Source organism: Zophobas morio, unplaced genomic scaffold, assembly GCF_036711695.1.
Source record: "Zophobas morio isolate AGI-343-1 ecotype UQ-CSIRO unplaced genomic scaffold, CSIRO_AGI_Zmor_V1 ptg000012l, whole genome shotgun sequence".
Lineage (NCBI taxonomy): Eukaryota > Metazoa > Arthropoda > Insecta > Coleoptera > Tenebrionidae > Zophobas > Zophobas morio.
The window spans coordinates 1,735,107-1,754,078 of record NW_026972117.1 but is presented as its reverse complement, the minus strand read 5'-3'; the positions used below and the strand labels follow the sequence as shown (position 1 = coordinate 1,754,078).

The window sequence follows — 18,972 nt, the reverse complement described above, 5'->3', positions numbered from 1 at the left end:
AAAATAAAATTCCACGTCTAAATAAAAATGGGTACCCCCATATACCGCTATTTTCGGTGCGATGAACTATTTTCGTCCCCAAACTAGGATACCGATTGATTAATCATCCGGAATCCGTCCAAGGTTACTCTGTTTTCACGTTGCACCATATTTCGTCAGCGGATGTTTATTAATATCGTCCCGAGCAGTTCCTTCCTGAATTCTATTAATACGGCGACAATGCACGTAAAAACTCTGCAAGGGTCCGCGCCGGACCCGCTCTATTCCACGAATTCACCGACGATGTTGTGTTGTTGCAGGCCGCAGGACGACATCAGTGCGGCTACTTGATAAACCTGCAGAAGCAGGAGTTTCTGCTGCTAGGAGGCGAACACAGTTGGCTCAAAGGCCTTAGTTCTATACCACCAAAGTTAAAAAATCTTTACGATATCAATAAAATATTAGCCCATAGGCCCTGGCAGTTAAATACGTCTCATATTGAGGTGAGTGAGCGGTGACGAGACCGTGGACCGTCTTAACTCTCGTGTTGTTGCAGAAATTGACAAAGGGGAAAGATAGCTGGTCTTTGGCCGAAGTTATACACGCTATAGTCATATTGACTCATTTTCACTCGCTTTGTTCTTTTGTGTTCGCTTGTGGCGTCAATCAAGAGGTGGATCAAGCCGGCGGATACAAGTACTACATGCCCGGAGAGCCCATCCAGGCCCGGCCCAGCAATACGAATCAAACTAATCCCAAAGATATACCAACTGTCGATATAACCGAAGGTAAGTCGTAGTCTGGTGCTGGGATGACGATTCTTATCGCTGATTATCCGACCACAATGATCACAATTTCGCTGTCTCGTTCTCAGACTGGAAAAACTCTTCTCACGTTGGTCCGCCGTCGCCCACGGAACCCGAAGTAGGAATCAACACGATAATGCAGCGCATGAAGACGCTGTCCGAGCAAAACGAAGAGTGCACCCCCATAGAGCTGGCGAAGCGCTTCGAGAACATCGAAACGCAGTCGGCCGAACTGGGGCTGGTGGGCGGCGAGAGGCTGGAAACCCCCGCGGACATCAGCTGTTTCATCGAAGACGAGAAGTTCGGCTACCAGGATTTCGCCAAGAGGGAAGAACAAATGGACTTCCCCACGTTTAGGGTACAGGATTACTCGTGGAACGACCACGGGTATTCGCTGGTTAATAGGTAAGTCAGCAGCTACGAATTTCCGCGATAGTACAGGTACTCACAACCCCTGCTCAAAATTTATTTTGTGGATTTATCTCGGTCGAAAAACAGCCTTAACGAGCTGGCATTAGCACCGACGCCACTTGTGTCTCACCAAACCTGTTCTTGTTGTTCCAATTATGTTTTGGAAACGGTCTTCGGATGAGATTAATGACGTGGTGTTGTGAAATGACACCGGTGCGGCATGGGAAGAAATTTGCTGTGGAAAGTTTGGTTGGTCGATGTTCGGATGGTACTCGAAATCCCATGAAGGTTGCGTTAAAATTAGTAACAATAGGGTGCTTAATTGATAGTAGACGATAATAGTAATTGAACATGTTTATAACATTTCTTTTATCAGGTGGGTTTATCGAGATGATCAGATAAGGGGAAGACTAATTAGGACGTGGTGCTGTGTTGTAAACAAAACACCCTGTATATTTACGTCACTTTCTAATATTGACTATAAATCTGTCCTTGGCAACAAGTGCTAACAATTTGTTCTTGAGATATTTTGCTTTATTATGTTTAATAATTAAAAGATAAAAGGATCTGTTTTTTGTACTGAATAAAAAACTCATTAGATAATAATCTAATCGTCGTTTTTTTAATTTACACCAAAAACCACTTAAAAACACGAACTTGGAAAACAATTTTTGATGAGAGTGATCAAATTTTCGCTGAATCTAGTATTTCATAGTCATAGTTTCGAAAATTACTTGCTACTTGAAAAATATGCAGGCATTTGATTGTTTGTGTTCACTGCTAGAAAAAGAATTCTGTTGACTTCAGAACAAAACAAGTTTTACATAAATGTAATTATATTCTCATTTACAAGTACAGTAGTACAGTACCGCGGTTTGTTTGTAACGTTTGTTTTTCCATATTAATACGGAGTAATTAATTCAATCCAGTACAAGGAAAATGAGTAATAGTTGTTTTCTGAACAATACTTCCCGTATTAATAATAATAAGGTGGAACGCTAGACGGCAGACAAGTTTGAATTACAATTGACAATTCTTCCTAAAATCTACGTGAATCGGGATCAGTAAAATAGATAGTCAATTAAAAAAGTATAAAATATCGTGCGCCTTACACGCTTCGTCAGCTTGATTCGCGCCCGTATCACCCGTAAATTTAAAAAAAATCGTTCTTGCAGGTTATACAATGACGTCGGTAATCTCCTCGACGACAAATTCAAAACGGCACAAAACCTGACCTACTACACCATGGGGGGGCGTACCGACGTGGACACGTCGCGCTTCCGTCGGGCCATCTGGAACTACATCCAGTGTTTGCTGGGGATCCGCCACGACGACTACGACTACGGCGAGATCAACCACCTGCTGGAGCGGTCGTTGAAGACGTTCATCAAGAGCGCCTGCTGTTACCCCGAGCGCGTCACGAAGAAGGACTACGACCGGGTGCTGCGGGAGTTCAAGCACAGCGAGAAGGTGAGTGAAGAGAGGGTTTTCGGGGCGAGTCGATTTTGACGGTTTGGTTTTTGTTTTCTTCAGGTCCACGTGAATCTGATGGTGCTGGAGGCGAGGATGCAGGCGGAACTGCTCTACGCCCTGAGGACTGTGAATCGCTACATGACAAATTAGGCGAAGTGGGTTGGTTGGATTTGTACGTTTTGCACCGACGCAGAGATGACGGAAACTGTGGTTTTAAGTATAGTTTTATTGTTGTCTGTTTTATTGAAGATTCAAATGTGTTATTTATGTAATATTAAGAAATTGATTTCATGTGGTACTGTATTTATCATCATTTGAATATATTTAATGTGGTAGGTATATTATCAATCGAACAATGATTCAACTCGATAATATGTGTTGATATTTTTGTATTGACTTTTTTCTACTGATTTGCGTCGATCCGGAGTAGAAAAAAGTGTCGCGCACCATACATATTAAATATGTGACCACCTTTGTAAATAATTTGAATACTATATGATAACATTTATATTGTGTAAATATAAATTCTGAGTTATGGAAGTTATACATCACTGCTCTCTTAATTTTCTAATGCGTTTTTAACATCGTGGCTTCCGACCAGTGTATATATATATATTGTTTTCATTGTCCAATATTTTATAACGTAAGTATGGATCTGGTCAATTTTTTACGTTGCGGTACTATAAGGAGGCTTTTAATATTCTCAAATTTTTATAACGACTGACTGGATTATTTTGAACTGAGGTTTTCCGTTTTCGCTTTAGTATTTGAGTAACGTAGGCACTATGACGTAATTCGTTCCGACAATGATGGGGAAACCACTTTTCTTTACTTGTTTGTATCCCAAATTTCGCGTCTTGATCTCAGTATTAATTTATAATTTTGAATTGAATTCATATTTTAGTATATTTTCACTGCCATACGATAGTTGTTGTAACGGTAACAAACAAATTTCGCCAACCGTCGTCGATTTCTTCACTGAAATCAATTTCTGTTTGTTAGCTGCTTTCGAACCGAAAAAATTTTCAATCCGACTTGTGTTTTAATTTTTCGTTTCGTTTCGTTTCTAGGACTTGAACAAATTCATAAATTAGTATATTTAGAAATAATACGATGCTGTGATGTTACAATTTCTGTATTTATTTGAAACAATATCGCGTTTGATTTCGTCGCTTTGCGAATTGGCCTACTTTGTTTGTACGAATTGTTCGGTAGATGCGCAACGCGCTTGCGCACCTACCTCAACGCTTGCAAACTTCTGCAGTTTTTATACAAATTAAGTTTCAAATTATATTATTATATACCTACGAAAAAGGTGAATTGACGCAGAAGTACAAATATATTATGATTGGAAGAGTGTAAAATATGGATTTCATAACGTCATTACATACAGTGAGAAATATTTTTGCACTTGGACTCGTCTAGGCGGGGAAACACAAAATTCAGTCGAAACAACCCTAAATGCCTGTTATGAAATCCTCGTTATGTCACAGTTACGTTGTTGTGGGGTATTCTCCAATTTGTGATATTTATCTTAATGTGATTACTGTGTAATAGATTTTAGATTGTTTCAATTGAATACCTTCGATAAGTTTTGTTGATGTTTAACCATAGACCTTTAGTGAGATGTTTTAATTTAATTAATCCACTTTCAAATAAAGTAGTTTCATGCTACAGGCGGCACTTGCTTATCCCCCCCCCCCTCCATCCCACTCTTTCTTCACGTACGGGGGCTCGAATCCAAACACCCACAAATAAAATGCAAATGTATTTTCGGAATAAAAGAAAAAGTATATAAAATTGTAAATGAAAATACAGCAACATAATAAATATCGACAGTCTTTTTTACGGTTGAGATTGATGCTTCTACCTATGTTTTTTGGCGTGAGACATCATCGTGGATCTGGATACAAAAGTTTTTCCGCAACTCTCGCAAGCGTATGGCCGTTCGCCGGTGTGGAGACGTTTGTGTATTGCCATGGGCGTGAATTGGGTGAACGTTTGCCCGCAGAGGTCGCAGCTGTAGGGTCTTTCTCCAGTGTGCGACCTCCTGTGACACCGCAAGGCGTCTCTTCTAGCGAAAGCTTTGCCGCACATCTCGCAAACGTACGATTTTTCACCCGTGTGCATCGTGGTGTGGATTCTTAAATCTACTTTGGTGAGGAAGCCTTTCCCGCACACCTGTACACGATCAAAATGAGGCACAATCTATGCGAAAAACATCGCTTACCTCACAAATGAAGGGTTTTTCGCCGGTGTGGATTCGCAAGTGGGTTTGAAGGTAGCTTTTAGAGACGAACATTTTGTTGCAAACTTTACAAGAATACTTCCGGTTGTCGAGACCCGTGTGGACTTTCTGATGTGCTTTGCATAAGCCTGAAATTGAACGTGAGGTGAAATGAGCGTGTTGATAACGTTAAGGTTACCTTTAGTGATGAAGCCGCGTCCGCAAATCTCGCAAGTGTACGGTTTTACCCCTAAGTGTCTATTAGTGTGGTCTAGAAGCGACTGCTTTGTTTTAAAATTACGCCCGCACGTCAAACACGGGTACGGTTTTTCGTCCGAGTGGACCCTCTGGTGCACCATCAAGTAGCTCTTACATTGAAAACCTTTCCCACAAATGGGACACGCGTAGTCGTATTTACCTACAAAAAAATATAATTATAGAGCGGTCAGGCTGATAAACTTGACATAATCTACCAGTGTGTTTCGCCGCATGCTGCGCCAACCCGATCTTCGACCGAAACTCCTTCTCGCAATTATTACACTTGTACGGCTTCTCCCCAGTGTGCTTCCTCATGTGTTCATTCAACTTATAATTCGTTTTGTACACTTTCCCGCACTCCTTGCACACTTTCGGCGACCAGATTTTCTTCTTACTCGTGCTTTTCTCGGTCTCCGCCGGCGCCACACTCTCTTCGTTTTCCTCCTCTTCAGTCTGTTCGTGCTCTTCCGCGAAATCCCCGCCGCTATCGTCGCTGTTGCTCTCCCCGTTCTCGTTTTTACTCTTTATGGGCAACGTAGCCCGCTTCAGTCTCGTCTTAATCGGCTTCACTTCCTCTGTACTCCCGTGAGCCTCCTTCCTATGGACGTTCAACACCTCGTCGTTCGGAAACACGGCAAAACAAACCTCGCATTTGTGGAATCTCGGTTCGTAGCGCACCTCAAAGTTCCCCTCTTCTTTGTAGAGGTCACCGCACACGTTGTTCTCCGTGACGTAAGTGTGCGTGTTGGAGTCGACGCGACTCAGCTGCTCATCAATTAAAAGCGAATTGTTGCTATTGCTGTCTTCGAGCTTCGGAGATTCGAGTTTAATCATGTCGCTGATGTGACCGTTGACGATGCGGGTGGATCTGTGGTGGTACTCTTTCTCGTCGTGAAGGTGGTAGCTGTTGTTGTGCTGAATACTTTCATCCATCTAAAATAAAATAGATATGCAACCAAATATACACGAAATTTCTTTACCTTTGAGTGCACCACAGATCCGTCCAACCCCCCCGCCATCGCGATCTCGTCCACCGCGTTCTCGTCCCCCATGTTCACGTGCAGCTCGTGCTGCAGCCGGAACTGCTCGCTCAGCAGCTGCTGGTGCGGAATTAAATCCAAATTATCGCTGCCAAACCTCGCGCTCTCACTCTCCACCAGGATGGCGTCCTGCGCTGGCAGGCTGTGATTCGAGATCTCCTGGTTCAACTCGTGGTGGTTCAGATCGATGTTGTCCAGCGCGTGCCCGTTCATGTCCACGCTCTGGTGCGTTAAGATGATTTCGTGCCCGACGATGAGCTGCTCGCGCGGCCCCAGCTGCCCCAGGTCGATCTCGTCCACGCCCATGCCGTGATTGACCAGCAGCTGCTGGTTCTGCGCCATCATGAGGTCGTGGTCCATCGCCACCACGTCCATTTGTTGCTTTCCTGTGTTCATGTCCTTGAGCAAGTCGAGCAGGATCTTCTCCGTGAGGATGCTCTTCTCGCGGAACTCCGACAGCAGGTTGAGCTTGTAGAGGCAGCTCTCGCAGACCATCTTCGGGAGGTCGTCGCTTTCGTGCACCTAAGGGTGAAGAGGTGGTGAGAGCGTCATAACCTCACTTTCGGTTACCTGGATGGAGAGGCAGGACTCGATTTTTTTGCGCAGCTGGCCGATGATGCCGTCGTTCTGGAAGATGTGGACGGCGAGGATCATGGTGGTGGTGGCGGCGCACAGTCTGCACAAGTCGCTGTATCGGGAAGGGTCGATTGCGGCCATTTTTGTGTATTAGCGATCTAGAGAAATTAGAAGAGGTGTTTTGGGGGCGGGGGCTACATGACGGGGACGGCGGCGGCCGGGAGCGAAGAAGGGGGCTTTGCGGGGGGCGCTGATGACGGTGAGGGCGAAAAGGGGCTCAAAGCGACGCGTAAGAATTAAAATCGGAAAACAACATTTGCTGAAAAGTCTTTACCATGGAGAACTGTCAAAACGTGGGGGATTGTGGGTACAGTCATGGTGCGCATGGGTGCAGCAAGAGCGGCAAAATGTTTAGTTTAATTTTGGTTTTCTTAGACAGGGAAGGATTAAAATAAGAAATCTCGGAATTGTGTTGTGTTAACTTTTTACAAAAAGTGACACAGTTACAAAAAAATGGTGGATTTTTTTAACTATGAGGTTGGGGACAGTGTTTCAAAGCCAATTCTTAGTGATTTTTATGTCAATTTGTTCTTGTTAAAATCTAAAGTCAAAATAGTCGAATGTGTTCGAAATGGTTATCTAAAGCACTTTGGAGTTAAATTTTAGCCAATTTAAGCTTCGATGTGAGTATTCATTGTTGTTAGTTTCTAGTTGACATGAATAAGTAGTCGAAATATTTTACTGTTAATGTGAAATTACTTGCAACTTGCAACACGGTTATTAAGGGCCGAATTCTGTAAAGTATAAAGGCACTTTAGTAAAAGGATTGTCCTTTACATAAAGATATTCCTATTCTCTAAAACGTAAAGGAGCCTTCTAGATCCGTTGCATAAAGGTGAAGTCCTTTATCGTTTCCTTTGTGCAACGGATGGTCCTAAGTTTCACTTTATACAAATTATTTGTCAGTGTCATTAGTTAATGGTGACGATTTCTAATAAATAAAAGAGAAAAAATGGAGAATTTGAGATTATTTATCGCAGAGGAATTACGAAGAAGGTAAGTTACACTACTTACAATATAAATATGCGTTAGTACCACTTCTGGAATGCATTCCATTGTTTACAAGATTCAAATTATATACATATATATGTATATATATTGTTTCAGAAGACGGTTTCGTGTATTAAGAAGAAATTTGAGAGATACAAGTAATCCATTTGAACTTCCGGAAAACAGTTTTAAGAAAATGTTCCGACTTACCAATGAATCTGCTTTTGAAATATTTACACAATTACAACCACGGTTAGAAATAAACAGAGGAAGAGCGACGAGAATACCCAGTGTCATAAAATTTATCGTTACTTTACATTTTCTAGCACAAGGTAGTTACCAAAACTCTATTGGGCAAGACTATCGCAGCCCAATGTCTCAGTCATCTGTTAGCAGAAGCATCCATGTAGTCATTGATATAATCATAGATCAATTTCATCACATAATCAAATTTCCACGCACAGTGGAAGAAATCACAGTGACAAAAAATAGATTCTTCCAACGTTTTCAACTTCCAGGAGTTGTGGGCTGCATTGACTGCACTCACGTGCCAATTAGTGGAGAAGCTTTGGTTTTAGGGAACATTGATGTGCCAAGATTAGTGTTTATGAACAGAAAAGGCTATTTTAGTTTGAACTGCCAGATAATATGCGATTCAAATTTAAGGATTCTGCATATGGGTGCTCGTTTTCCCGGAAGTGTGCATGATGCAGCTATTTGGCAGCTGAGTGATATTCAGGTTTATTTGAGAAGACGTTTCTTTAATAACAATGATGAGACAACCTGGCTATTGGGGGATTCTGCATATCCGTTAACACCTTATCTACTGACACCAATTAATGGGGCAGATCCAAATACTCCAGAAGGACGATATACTTATGCTCATCGTTTAGCTAGAAATAGCATAGAACGATGCATTGGAGTTCTTAAAACGGCATGGAGATGTTTACATAAGGACAGAGTTTTAAAATACCATCCACTATTTGTAGCAAAAATTTTTTACACGTGTGGTATACTCCATAATATCATGAGAATGAGAAATATTGAAATAGAAATCGATTATGATATGCACAACGAACTTGAAGTAGAAGATTTTAATGACGCTGATTTCAATGTTCAATTATTGCACCTAGGACGACAAAGAAGAAACAATGTTATTCAAAATAATTTTTTGTAATAACAATTTTTAATTTAACACAAAATTAACTCTCAACTTATTAACAAGAATTACAAAATAAACTGTAACAAAACCTAGATATATCTTGGTCCTTATTGCACATTATCCTCAGTCTCCTCAATATTAATTTGTGGATATTTTAATTTCAACTTAAAAGTTTCTAATTCGACTAATTTACTTAAATTCGTATTTATTTGTCTCAAAACCACCAATTTTTCTTTTTCGACTTCATTTTGAGACGTGTTCATTGTAAGGTTTTTAAGAGCACTGTTGAATGTATTATAACATTTTTTCTTTCGTATATTTTGGATTGCATCTGAACTATTGGACGGAGCCTCTATTGCCTCTGAAATCACAGGAATTGCGTTTGAACTGCGTGGTCCACTGCCTGCTGGCTTTGAAATCACAGAAATTGCGGTTGAACTACATGATGCTGTGTTTGTTGCTTTTGAAATCACAGGTTCCTCTGCAATATTTTTATAAATAATTTAAAAAATATAGATAGACTGACAGATTACCTTCCAACCCCAATTCAGGAATATCCAGGCCATTCACCACAATATTCCCAGTTGCATTTAATAATCGTATTTCCAATTTTGTAAGTGGAGCTTCAGGTTCACCGTCGTTACCAGTTTCTTTTTGGCTAGCTTTGATTGCTCGAGCTTTTGCTCTGACACTGGTTTTCCAGTTGCTAAAAGTCTGCAATATATTACGTTTTCACTTATTACTTTTATATTGCATTACAAATAATCAACTTGCCTTTTTCCACTCTTTGTAATTTTTTTTAGGCCCCCCACTGCTGTTTAACAGTTCTGTTAAATTTTGCCATACACTTTTAATATAGTCAGTGTCTTCCCCTGGGTGGAAGGCATTTTCCCGGAAGTTAATGTTATTTTCAAGTTTTTCAATATAGAGTGAAAACTGTTCAGCTGTGGTTTTTGGAGATCTTTTTCGTTTTTTATTTTCCATGCCTTGTTTTATGCAATTACAACATAGTGATTGGTTGGGAACTTATTATGCTGATATAAACAGTTCTTATACGTACCTCCAAACTCCACAACACGATTACAATTTCAATTTTTAATTACAACAAGACGTGTACAAAACCAATGTGACGGGCGATAAATTACTTATTTTTGGAGATGCCAATATCAGTCAGAACAATCGTCATGTGAATCTTGGATTTTAAAACAATTTTGAGGTTCTAGGTATTCCCGTTTGGAATTAATTTGAAATAGCCTCTAGTGTCTTTTCTTATAATAATCTAATTAAATTTATTATGGGATACGTCATTTGCTAAATCAGTCTTATCCTAGCAGGTACTAACCCCGCCCACCCACCCTCTCTTTTCTTAGAAAGTAGGTAATTTGCCAAAATCATTGTTATCTTGGCACGTACTAGCACGTACTCTCTAATAAAATAAGAGGCGAATGGGTATTGTAAGATAAGATTGATTTCGCCCACTAATAAGTATTATTAATTTGGTATTATCCGAAATCTTCATATAAAAGTTAATTAAGCCTAATTTGATGGAAACACAAATACTTGTAGGACATCCCAAATAGTAGTAAGTAATAAATAACTATGCAAAAACAACTCCTTTGGAGGGGTATTCACTTATAAACGACCAAAAGATCCATTAAAGGCGAGGGTCCCCATAACCAGTTGCCAGGTCAGTGTGTGTTTTTGTTGTTACACAAGAGGTAAGTGTTGGTACCTCCAAAAATGTGTATGATTTTACAAAGGGTTTATTTTTTTTAATTTTTGGTAATATTTTTAAAGTTCAGTTTAATTTTGATGATAAATCGCAAGCGTTCGTTTTTCAAAGCATATACTATCGTAAAACATCAGTTCGTCCTTTACATAAAGTTTCTCCTTAAGGGATGCAATAGAGAATGAGATATTAAAGGATTCACTTTCACATTTCCTTTACGGTTACGGAAAAGCCTTTAACGAACGGATCCTTTATTAAAAGGTTAAGATACAGAATTCGGCCCTTAATATGATAAATGTACTTTTTCATTAGGGACCTTTGCATATACGAAACTGGTTGCCAACTAAATTACTAGATTTACATGGCCTACCTCTGTCTAGAAAATCTCGCAAATATTTATATGTACTAACATAACCTCAAAATTTTGTGTAAAATGGTGGAGGCGCCAGGATAAAAATTAAAATCTCTTCAATATTTTCTTATCTATTTAGAAACATTTTTTCCAGTCAAATAAAACACAACACAACGTTGGAGAACATTTATTCATGCATTTACAAGAATACGCACATTTCAAACGGCGGTTGCTAGGCAACCCCAACAATCAACAATCACAACAAACATTTACCTTCACCTTCATTTATCGACGTATTCCACTCTTTTTAACTTAAACTAATAATCCAATCAATAACTAAAACAAGGCAGTCCTGAAACCCCCAATTACACTTAGTCCCGAAGAATAAATAACGACACAGCAAAAAAATGACAGCGGTAGAGTCGCCCGATTTCATCAACATAGACAACACGTCAGCGTCTTCTCTCACTGAAGATCTTCTAATAAGCAAGAGTGTTAGAATAGCAGACATGGCCAGATTATCAACACCTAAACCTGTAATGTACTTGGGATCGACAACAGAGGTATGTAGATTTTTTGAAAATTACAAAATTTTGACAGAAAAAGTCGTAGTTCCAAAGACAGGGAAGCGCGGTCCCTAAGACCCCCTTCAAACCTGGAACTGGGTACAGGTCGGGAACGGGCTTCAAACCCACGACGAATTTCAAACCAGGAACGAGCTACAAACCCGGGACGGGGTTTAGACCAGGAACTGCGACTGATGTGGTTAACAGACCCATGACGGCAGTACGGGGGGCTGGATATACGTCTCACGGGAAACCCTTTGATCCTTTGAACCAAGCGGCTTCAGCCCCCACACCCCCACTGGAGTTACAAAAGGATGACTCGTATTTTTTTTACGTGTAATTAATTAAAAACTAAAGTGTGATTTTTAGACCTGAGCAGAAAATACGTCAGCAGAAGGCAAAAATCATGCAACTGGTGGAAGAAGCATGCATTGCTGAGTGTGAAGGCGACTTTAGAAAAGCTCTAGCTAAAGCTAAAGAGGGCTCCAACAAAGAGAGAATTTTAATAAAAATGCAAGAACAGAGCGACTTGGGGGACCTTCACGACATAGATTTAACTTTTGTGGTTTTATTCACCCTCGGTAACCAATACGCCGCAAATGAACTCTACACAGAAGCCCTCAGTACCTACCAAATGATCATCAAAAACCGCATGTTTTCGAACGCCCATCGCCTGAAAATCAACATGGGCAACATTTATTTTAAGCAAGGCCAGTACCAAATGGCGGTCAAGATGTACCGAATGGCTTTGGATCAAGTTTCTTCAAGCCAAAAAAATTTACGGTAGGTACGACTTGAGAACGCACTACCAAAAATTACAGTTTCGATTATAGGATCAAAATCATGCACAATATCGCGATGGTTTTCATCAAAATGGGTCAATGGGAGGAGGCTATTTCGAGTTTGGAGTACATCATGAGCGAGCAGGCTTGTCACAGAGCCGGCTTGCACTTGATCATCTGTTGTCGGGCGCTAGAAGATAGAGATAGAATGAAAACGGCGTTCTCTATGTTGTTGAACGTTCCGCTAGACGTAGAAGACGAAGAAAAGTACAACCTCGAGCAGGATAATCCAGAGGATATTCTGATCGCGATGGCAATCCAAAACGACGACTTACACAAATACGAAACGAAATTATGCAAAGATGCCGAGTACTGTATTTTGACGGCGGCGAAATTAATTGCTCCTTTGATTGAAAACAGCTTTAGTATGGGTGAGGTCGAAAGTACCACTCTATTTCAAGTGTTTTTTATTTTTTTCGTAGGTTATGACTGGTGCGTGGCTTCGATTAAAAATTCGGAATATGCACGACTTGCGTCCGATTTGGAGATTAATAAAGCTGTTATGTTCTTGAAGCAAAATCAGCTTAGTGAAGCCATTGATACTTTGAAAGCTTTCGAGAAGGATTCAGTGATTGCCATCAACGCAGCTGTGAATTTGAGCTTCATTTACTACTTGGTGGGCTAGTTTCATGTATTGGATTCCTTCTAATCGTTTTTTTTTAAGCAAGGAGACATTGACAACGCGATTAAGTATGCTCAAGTTGTAGAAACCAGCGCCACTAAAAGCGCAGACGGCTACGTAAATTTAGGAGCTTGCTTGATGGCCAAAGCTCAACCAGAAGAAGCCATAAGCTGCTTCAAAAATGCCTTAGAGTTGGACCCAACACACTTTGAAGCTATTTACGATCTTGGTAAACATGGAATGCAGTCCAATATATTCCGCTAAAAGTACGATTTAGGGTTGGTACTCAAGCGTCAATGCCACTATATTGAAGCCCTCCAGTGTTTCCAGCGCTTCTCCGGGTCTTTAGCCCTTCTCCCGACCGTCGTCTACCAAGTATCCAACCTCCTCGAACTCAAAGGGGACAGCGAAGCCGCCGCCGACATGTACCAGCAACTCCTGGGTCTGGTGCCCACCGACTCCGGTGCTTTGCAAAAGATGGGCGAGTTGTACGACCACGATGGCGACAAGCAACAAGCCCATCACTATCACATCGAGGTAGGTGGCGTCTGGGTCGTACTCCGATTTTAACAACGGCTTGCAGTCTTTCCGGTACTACCCTGCCAATCTCTCCGTCATCAACTGGTTAGGGTCGTACTACATCGAAATGCAAGTCGTCGAAAAGGCGCTCGTGTATTTCGAAAAGGCGGCTTTGATGCAACCCAACGAACCCAAATGGAACATGATGGTCGCTGGGTGCCACCGAAGAAGCGGCAACATGCACAGAGCTTTGACGCTGTATCAAGATATACACAAGCAATTTCCGGAAAACGTGGAGTGTTTGAGGTTTTTGGTTCGGTTGTGTAACGACATGGGGATGAGGGAGGCACAGGATTATATTCTGGAGTTGAAGAAGTTGGAGAAGGCGAAGGAGGTGCGGGAGAGGGTGAACAGTAGCAGACCTAGTAAGTACTACAGCCAGGGTTGGGCACTATTTGAACTACTTGTAATTGAAATACAGTGTTTGAAATACAATTGTATTTTGTAATTTGTATTTCAAATACATGACACAAATGTATTTTGTATTTCAAGTACATTTTAACTTGTATTTTCAAATACATTTTATCAAACTACAGCTCATTACAACAGTTTTGCGATCGTGTTAATTCGTGTATGTTCGTGTACTTCGAGAAGTAACACGATATTCTATGGTTGTAACAGAGAACATAGAGAAGCGCCATAGTTTAAATTAAATGACGGTTGAGGCACAGTAGAGTTGAGGACTTCGCAATTTATGTTGGCAGCAGTGTTTGGTTCTAACTAGGAATAAAATTAACTAGAAGAAATGTCACAATATTTTTAACGACGCGTTTTACTTTCGACCACGGTTGTAGAATAGATAGGTTGATACACTAGCATACATTTGCATATCCCTGGTCAGCGACGCCAATTGCCGATCGCGTCGCCTGGTTTTTGACGTTTTAGGGACACAGAACTCTATAGGCATCTGTCTATAACACAGACCATTAAACAAATAGGAAGACAGTTCATTGCCATTTAATCGTATAGTCTAGGAAGCGACACTAGCGCTGCGCGAGCGGCTGGAGCAAACACTCATTCGCTTATACTCGTGTAAATTTCGTAATAGATCGTGTTTACTGTCAACAAATATCTCCTTTAACGTCATTCAAATTCAAACGCCAAATTATAATTTTTTCAAAAGGTTTTCAGTAGTAAGTTTGGTGGCTATTATATCTGTTATTTTTAAGTCATATTAATATAGTTTTACTTGCTTCAGATACAACGGAAATGAAAATTATTAATAAATATCGATGCAAAGTTCCAAATTGTCCGTCAGTATACGCAACAGGAATCAACAAGAACAAAAATAAACATTTTTTTATTTTTCCTAAATCTCCAGTTCAAAAACAAAAGTGGATAGATACCATTAATGCCTCCTGCACAGAAAAAATTGTTGTTAATTGTAAAAAAGCTTACATTTGTGAAGATCATTTCAGTAAAAATTACTTTACGAGCACCGCACAAACGAACCTTCATAAATACGCAATTCCCACTATTTTTAAGGACAGTAGTCAAGCTGTGATTAATACTAATGGTGATGGGTATTCCAGTAAAAGTGAACAAAAAAATTATAAAATTTTTATTTTTTTAGTCGGAACTATTCCGGAATCTGAGTATGATGGTAGCGTAAATTCACAAAGACGCAAACGCCATTGTGATACTCTCACGACAATATCACATACTCCTAAAAAAAGAAAATATTCACCCAGTGTTTTGAAAAAGGTAGGATGCAAAAGAGTGGACGACTTAACTCCTAGAGAGCAAACTTTGTTTAGAATAACAAAACTCCAGAAACAGGCAATAAACAGATTAAATTTAAAATTATGTAAATCAAAAAAAAACTTGGATCTTCTAAAACGTGCTCCCCAAAATCATCTAATTAACATTTTACAAGAAAATTGCAATTCTATAAGTGCAAGCTTCATAAAATCCCAATTTGATAACATGAAAAAAAAAAATTCCTAGATGGTCAACTGAAAATAAAATATTTGCCTTGGCTATGTACAAAAGAGGTCCAAAATGTTATCGCTTTTTAAAACATTTTTTCAGACTTCCGTCAAAAACAACTTTGTACAAATTTTTGAAAAATATACCTTTTGAATGTGGCGTGAATGACGAACTATTTGATAAGTTAAAAATGAGAATTGAGAAACTGAGACCAAGAGATCGATTACGCAAGCTTATGTTTGATGAAGTGTCTTTATCTACAAATTTAACCTATTCGAGATCTACTGACAAAATTATTGGTTTTGAGGATTTGGGATCTTTAGGACGAAATAAAAATTATGCTAACCATGCGTTAGTATTTATGATACAAGGTATTAGTTCGGAATGGAAACAACCAATAGCGTACTATTTTGTTAAGGACTCTATTAAAAGTATAAAATTAAAACTAATAATTAAAGAAATTATTAGCAAACTTAATATGGCCGGCGCAAAAGTCATATGCACCGTTTGTGATCAGGCCAGTTCGAATGTAAAGGCTCTACGTTTGTTAAAAGAAGAATCAAATGTAGAGTATAAGGAACCATACTTTAAGGTAAATTCAAAAAAAATTGTATGTTTATATGATAGTCCCCATTTATTGAAATCATTAAGAAATGCTTTCCTTAAATATACGATTTATTATGATGAAACCAAGAAAGCTAAATTTATGTATTTGAGACAAGCTTATCAATTTGATAGTACTCGAAGATTTCAAACTTTGCATAAAATCCGAGAACCCTTTCTTTACGTGAACAGATATGGATTATTAAAGATGAAAGTGTCAATTGCAGCAAAAACACTTAGTGCCAGTATGGCAGCTGCACTTGAAACTCTAATAGATTCAAAAGAAAATATTCCTCCAGAAGCAATCGAAACGGCTTTCTTTGTAAAAGACGCAAATGATTTATTCGACAGTTTCAACTCCACTGGTATTAATATGCGTAACAACCACTGCAATCCAAAGTTAAGATGTGCTTTAACAAAGAAATCTGGTCATTTTGATTTTTGGAATAAAATGGAAAAAAAAATCGAAAGTTGGAAATTTTATGACGAAGTACGTGGTCAATTCAAAACAACTATGCCCTTTAAAGAAGGTTGGTTAAATAACATTCGTGGAATTAGACTTCTTTGGCAGATGTGTGAAAAAAATGAATTCAAATTTTTGCGAACAAGAATGTTGAATCAGGATCCTCTAGAAAATTTATTTTCAGTGATACGACAATACGGTTCAGGAAATAGTAATCCATCGTGTTTTCAATTTATATCGGCGTTAAAAACAACTATTTTGAATAATTTGATAGCATATCAAGCATATGGTAAGAATTGTGAAGAAGATGTAGGAAAACTTCTCGATAATCTTAGAATATTTTTATCCTCGTCATCAAAACCAACAAATTTTCAGTTTACAGAAAATATCAATGAGTTGGTAAATTTAGAAAATTCTAGCTCAACTAATAGAGCTGCATTTAAAGATTTATATGATCTTCAGGCTATTACATATGTTTGTGGCTTTTTAATAAAAAAATTAAAAGCTATCACATGTAAAGACTGTAAAAATTGTATAATTGCACAAAAAACCGAAGAACATCATATTTTCACTATTTACAAAGAACAGGATCAAAAATTAAGGTTGAAATATGCTACAAAAGAATTTGTAACATGCTTAGCTGAGATTTACGATACCATAGTCTTCTTTTTAGATAATTTTGGAGAAGTTCCAAATATTGCAAGAAATTTAAAAGAACATATAACAGCAACAATTAACTTTACTTGGATTAACTGTGACATTCATATTGCTGATTTAAGAACGGAAATTATTAATTTGGCAGTGCGTCTAATAATAAATAAAAAATTGACCAATCTGCAAAAACAATTTGAAGTACATAATCGTAGAAGAATTAATAATTCAAATAGGTTTTAAAATTAACACCTACCCGTAGTTTCAAGAGTTTTTTTTAAGCAGTTTGTAATTAAATTATTTTTTTTAGGTATTTCGAAATGAAATTGTTTTTCTTTGAGAGTTGTTTTGTAATTTTGTCATTGTTATCAAATATATGTTTTTCATTACTGAATTTAGTTTCATTTTTATAGAATTAAAATTGTAATTAAAAATAAAATTACTACTATAGTAATTATAATCTAGTAATCAGTGGATTTAATTCATGCAGGAGCTCGAGCAGCGCTGTAATCGCCACATTAAATCGTAGTGGTTTTTGAACGTCTTTCTATTTGCTTAATGGTCTGTGGTCTATAACCGATGTAATTAATAAAAGAAATCGTACTTATCGACTCCGATCAAATGTCATTTACAAATTTTGTATTGTTCATAAAGCAATGTAAACGAAAATCCCCAAAATAACTAGAATGATTTCCGCTCGACAAGGTAGAGGCGCTAGCTGTATGTGTCCTTTCCATGGATATAGGGATCGAAAAGAAGCGTCGCCATCCCAAACCATTAGTGTACAAACCTATCTACTATCTATTCTACAACCGTGCTTTCGACAAATCGACATTAGATGGACATGGAATATAACATACAGGGCCAGCTTATAAAGATAGTGAAAGAATTCTGACAGTTAACTTTAAAATTTTTAGGAACGAGCTTCTATCAAAATTTTATTTTTGCCACTGTCCTGAACATATTTTGTATTTTTAAAAGTATTTGAAATACTATTTTGTATTTTGTATTTCAACTACAAGACATAAATGTATTTTGTAATTTGTATTTCAAATACATTAAATTGAAGTATTTTGTATTTTGTACTTCAGTTACAGTGGAAAGTGTATTTTGCCAACCCTGACTACAGCTGCGTCTAAAAACTTTATTATGAGAGAGTACCAAGTGACATTATTCTTGTTAAATGTTTTTTATTAAACGTATTTAGTAATGATCCCTGCAGGTTCCCGCAGAAGCAATAGTGGCTTGTCTTCAAGAGCAGGTTCTGGGTTCAGTCCGGTTCCCGAACATGGACCCCTCAGGAGTCCGTTAAATTCCGGCAGCAACCGCAATTTGAGAACTTCTAGGTTGATTAACGCACACAACAGTGCTGGTAGTACCGATTCCGGCTTCGGACAACCCACGATCGGTACTTTGGTAAATTTTCACCAACACTTGTTACGGTGTTTTTTTGTAGACGCCAGTTACTCGGATCCTTTAGGTCCACAACCGATACGACCTCGTACTGGAGCAGGGAAACCTCTGGATTTCGACGACTTCGGAAACGACGAATTGGGAGACGATTTATTACCAGAGTAGTCACTGTTAGTAGTTTTTAATTGTTGTCCACGAAAATAAAGCACCCTGATTGAGCTGTGTATTTTTATGACATCAC

At 38.8% G+C, this 18,972-nt stretch overlaps 5 protein-coding genes across 7 annotated transcripts in view; 3 read left to right on the top strand and 2 right to left on the bottom strand.

Moving 5' to 3' along the window:
* The window catches only part of LOC135127564 (sestrin homolog), a 380,608-nt gene extending 376,265 nt beyond the window's left edge, over positions 1 to 4,343 (top strand). For both annotated transcript variants that reach the window (XM_064054033.1, XM_064054034.1), the window contains exons 6-10: positions 300 to 482; positions 536 to 767; positions 854 to 1,190; positions 2,372 to 2,666; positions 2,730 to 4,343. In XM_064054033.1, coding sequence (XP_063910103.1) covers positions 300 to 482; positions 536 to 767; positions 854 to 1,190; positions 2,372 to 2,666; positions 2,730 to 2,819 — 1,137 coding nt within the window. In that variant the 3' untranslated portion in view covers positions 2,820 to 4,343. The remainder of the gene's footprint in view (positions 1 to 299; positions 483 to 535; positions 768 to 853; positions 1,191 to 2,371; positions 2,667 to 2,729) is intronic.
* Positions 4,344 to 4,422: 79 nt separating this feature from the next.
* On the bottom strand, positions 4,423 to 7,140 carry LOC135127563 (zinc finger protein 260-like). Its single transcript, XM_064054032.1, has 6 exons — positions 6,765 to 7,140; positions 6,135 to 6,716; positions 5,370 to 6,087; positions 5,096 to 5,314; positions 4,900 to 5,045; positions 4,423 to 4,850 (listed from the first exon to the last, which is right to left on the bottom strand). The coding sequence occupies exons 1-6, from the start codon at positions 6,909 to 6,911 to the stop codon at positions 4,536 to 4,538; spliced, it is 2,127 nt and encodes a 708-aa protein (XP_063910102.1). The 5' UTR covers positions 6,912 to 7,140; the 3' UTR covers positions 4,423 to 4,535.
* Positions 6,969 to 8,997, top strand: LOC135127906 (putative nuclease HARBI1). The gene is made up of 2 exons (XM_064054588.1): positions 6,969 to 7,059; positions 8,147 to 8,997. The coding sequence occupies exons 1-2, from the start codon at positions 6,969 to 6,971 to the stop codon at positions 8,995 to 8,997; spliced, it is 942 nt and encodes a 313-aa protein (XP_063910658.1).
* LOC135127556 (intraflagellar transport protein 88 homolog) lies at positions 7,383 to 18,949 on the top strand. 2 transcript variants are annotated; one of them, XM_064054023.1, is made up of 11 exons: positions 7,383 to 7,453; positions 11,218 to 11,626; positions 11,676 to 11,950; positions 11,999 to 12,412; positions 12,463 to 12,842; positions 12,894 to 13,087; positions 13,136 to 13,322; positions 13,371 to 13,630; positions 13,677 to 14,037; positions 18,541 to 18,726; positions 18,775 to 18,949. In XM_064054023.1, the coding sequence occupies exons 2-11, from the start codon at positions 11,471 to 11,473 to the stop codon at positions 18,894 to 18,896; spliced, it is 2,535 nt and encodes an 844-aa protein (XP_063910093.1). In that variant the 5' UTR covers positions 7,383 to 7,453; positions 11,218 to 11,470; the 3' UTR covers positions 18,897 to 18,949. The 2 variants fall into 2 exon arrangements, with proteins under 2 accessions (XP_063910093.1, XP_063910092.1); XM_064054022.1 differs by having other exon boundaries at positions 18,526 to 18,726.
* On the bottom strand, positions 9,034 to 9,966 carry LOC135127905 (uncharacterized). The gene is made up of 3 exons (XM_064054587.1): positions 9,757 to 9,966; positions 9,516 to 9,696; positions 9,034 to 9,463 (listed from the first exon to the last, which is right to left on the bottom strand). The coding sequence occupies exons 1-3, from the start codon at positions 9,964 to 9,966 to the stop codon at positions 9,090 to 9,092; spliced, it is 765 nt and encodes a 254-aa protein (XP_063910657.1). The 3' UTR covers positions 9,034 to 9,089.
* Positions 18,950 to 18,972: the final 23 nt, after the last annotated feature.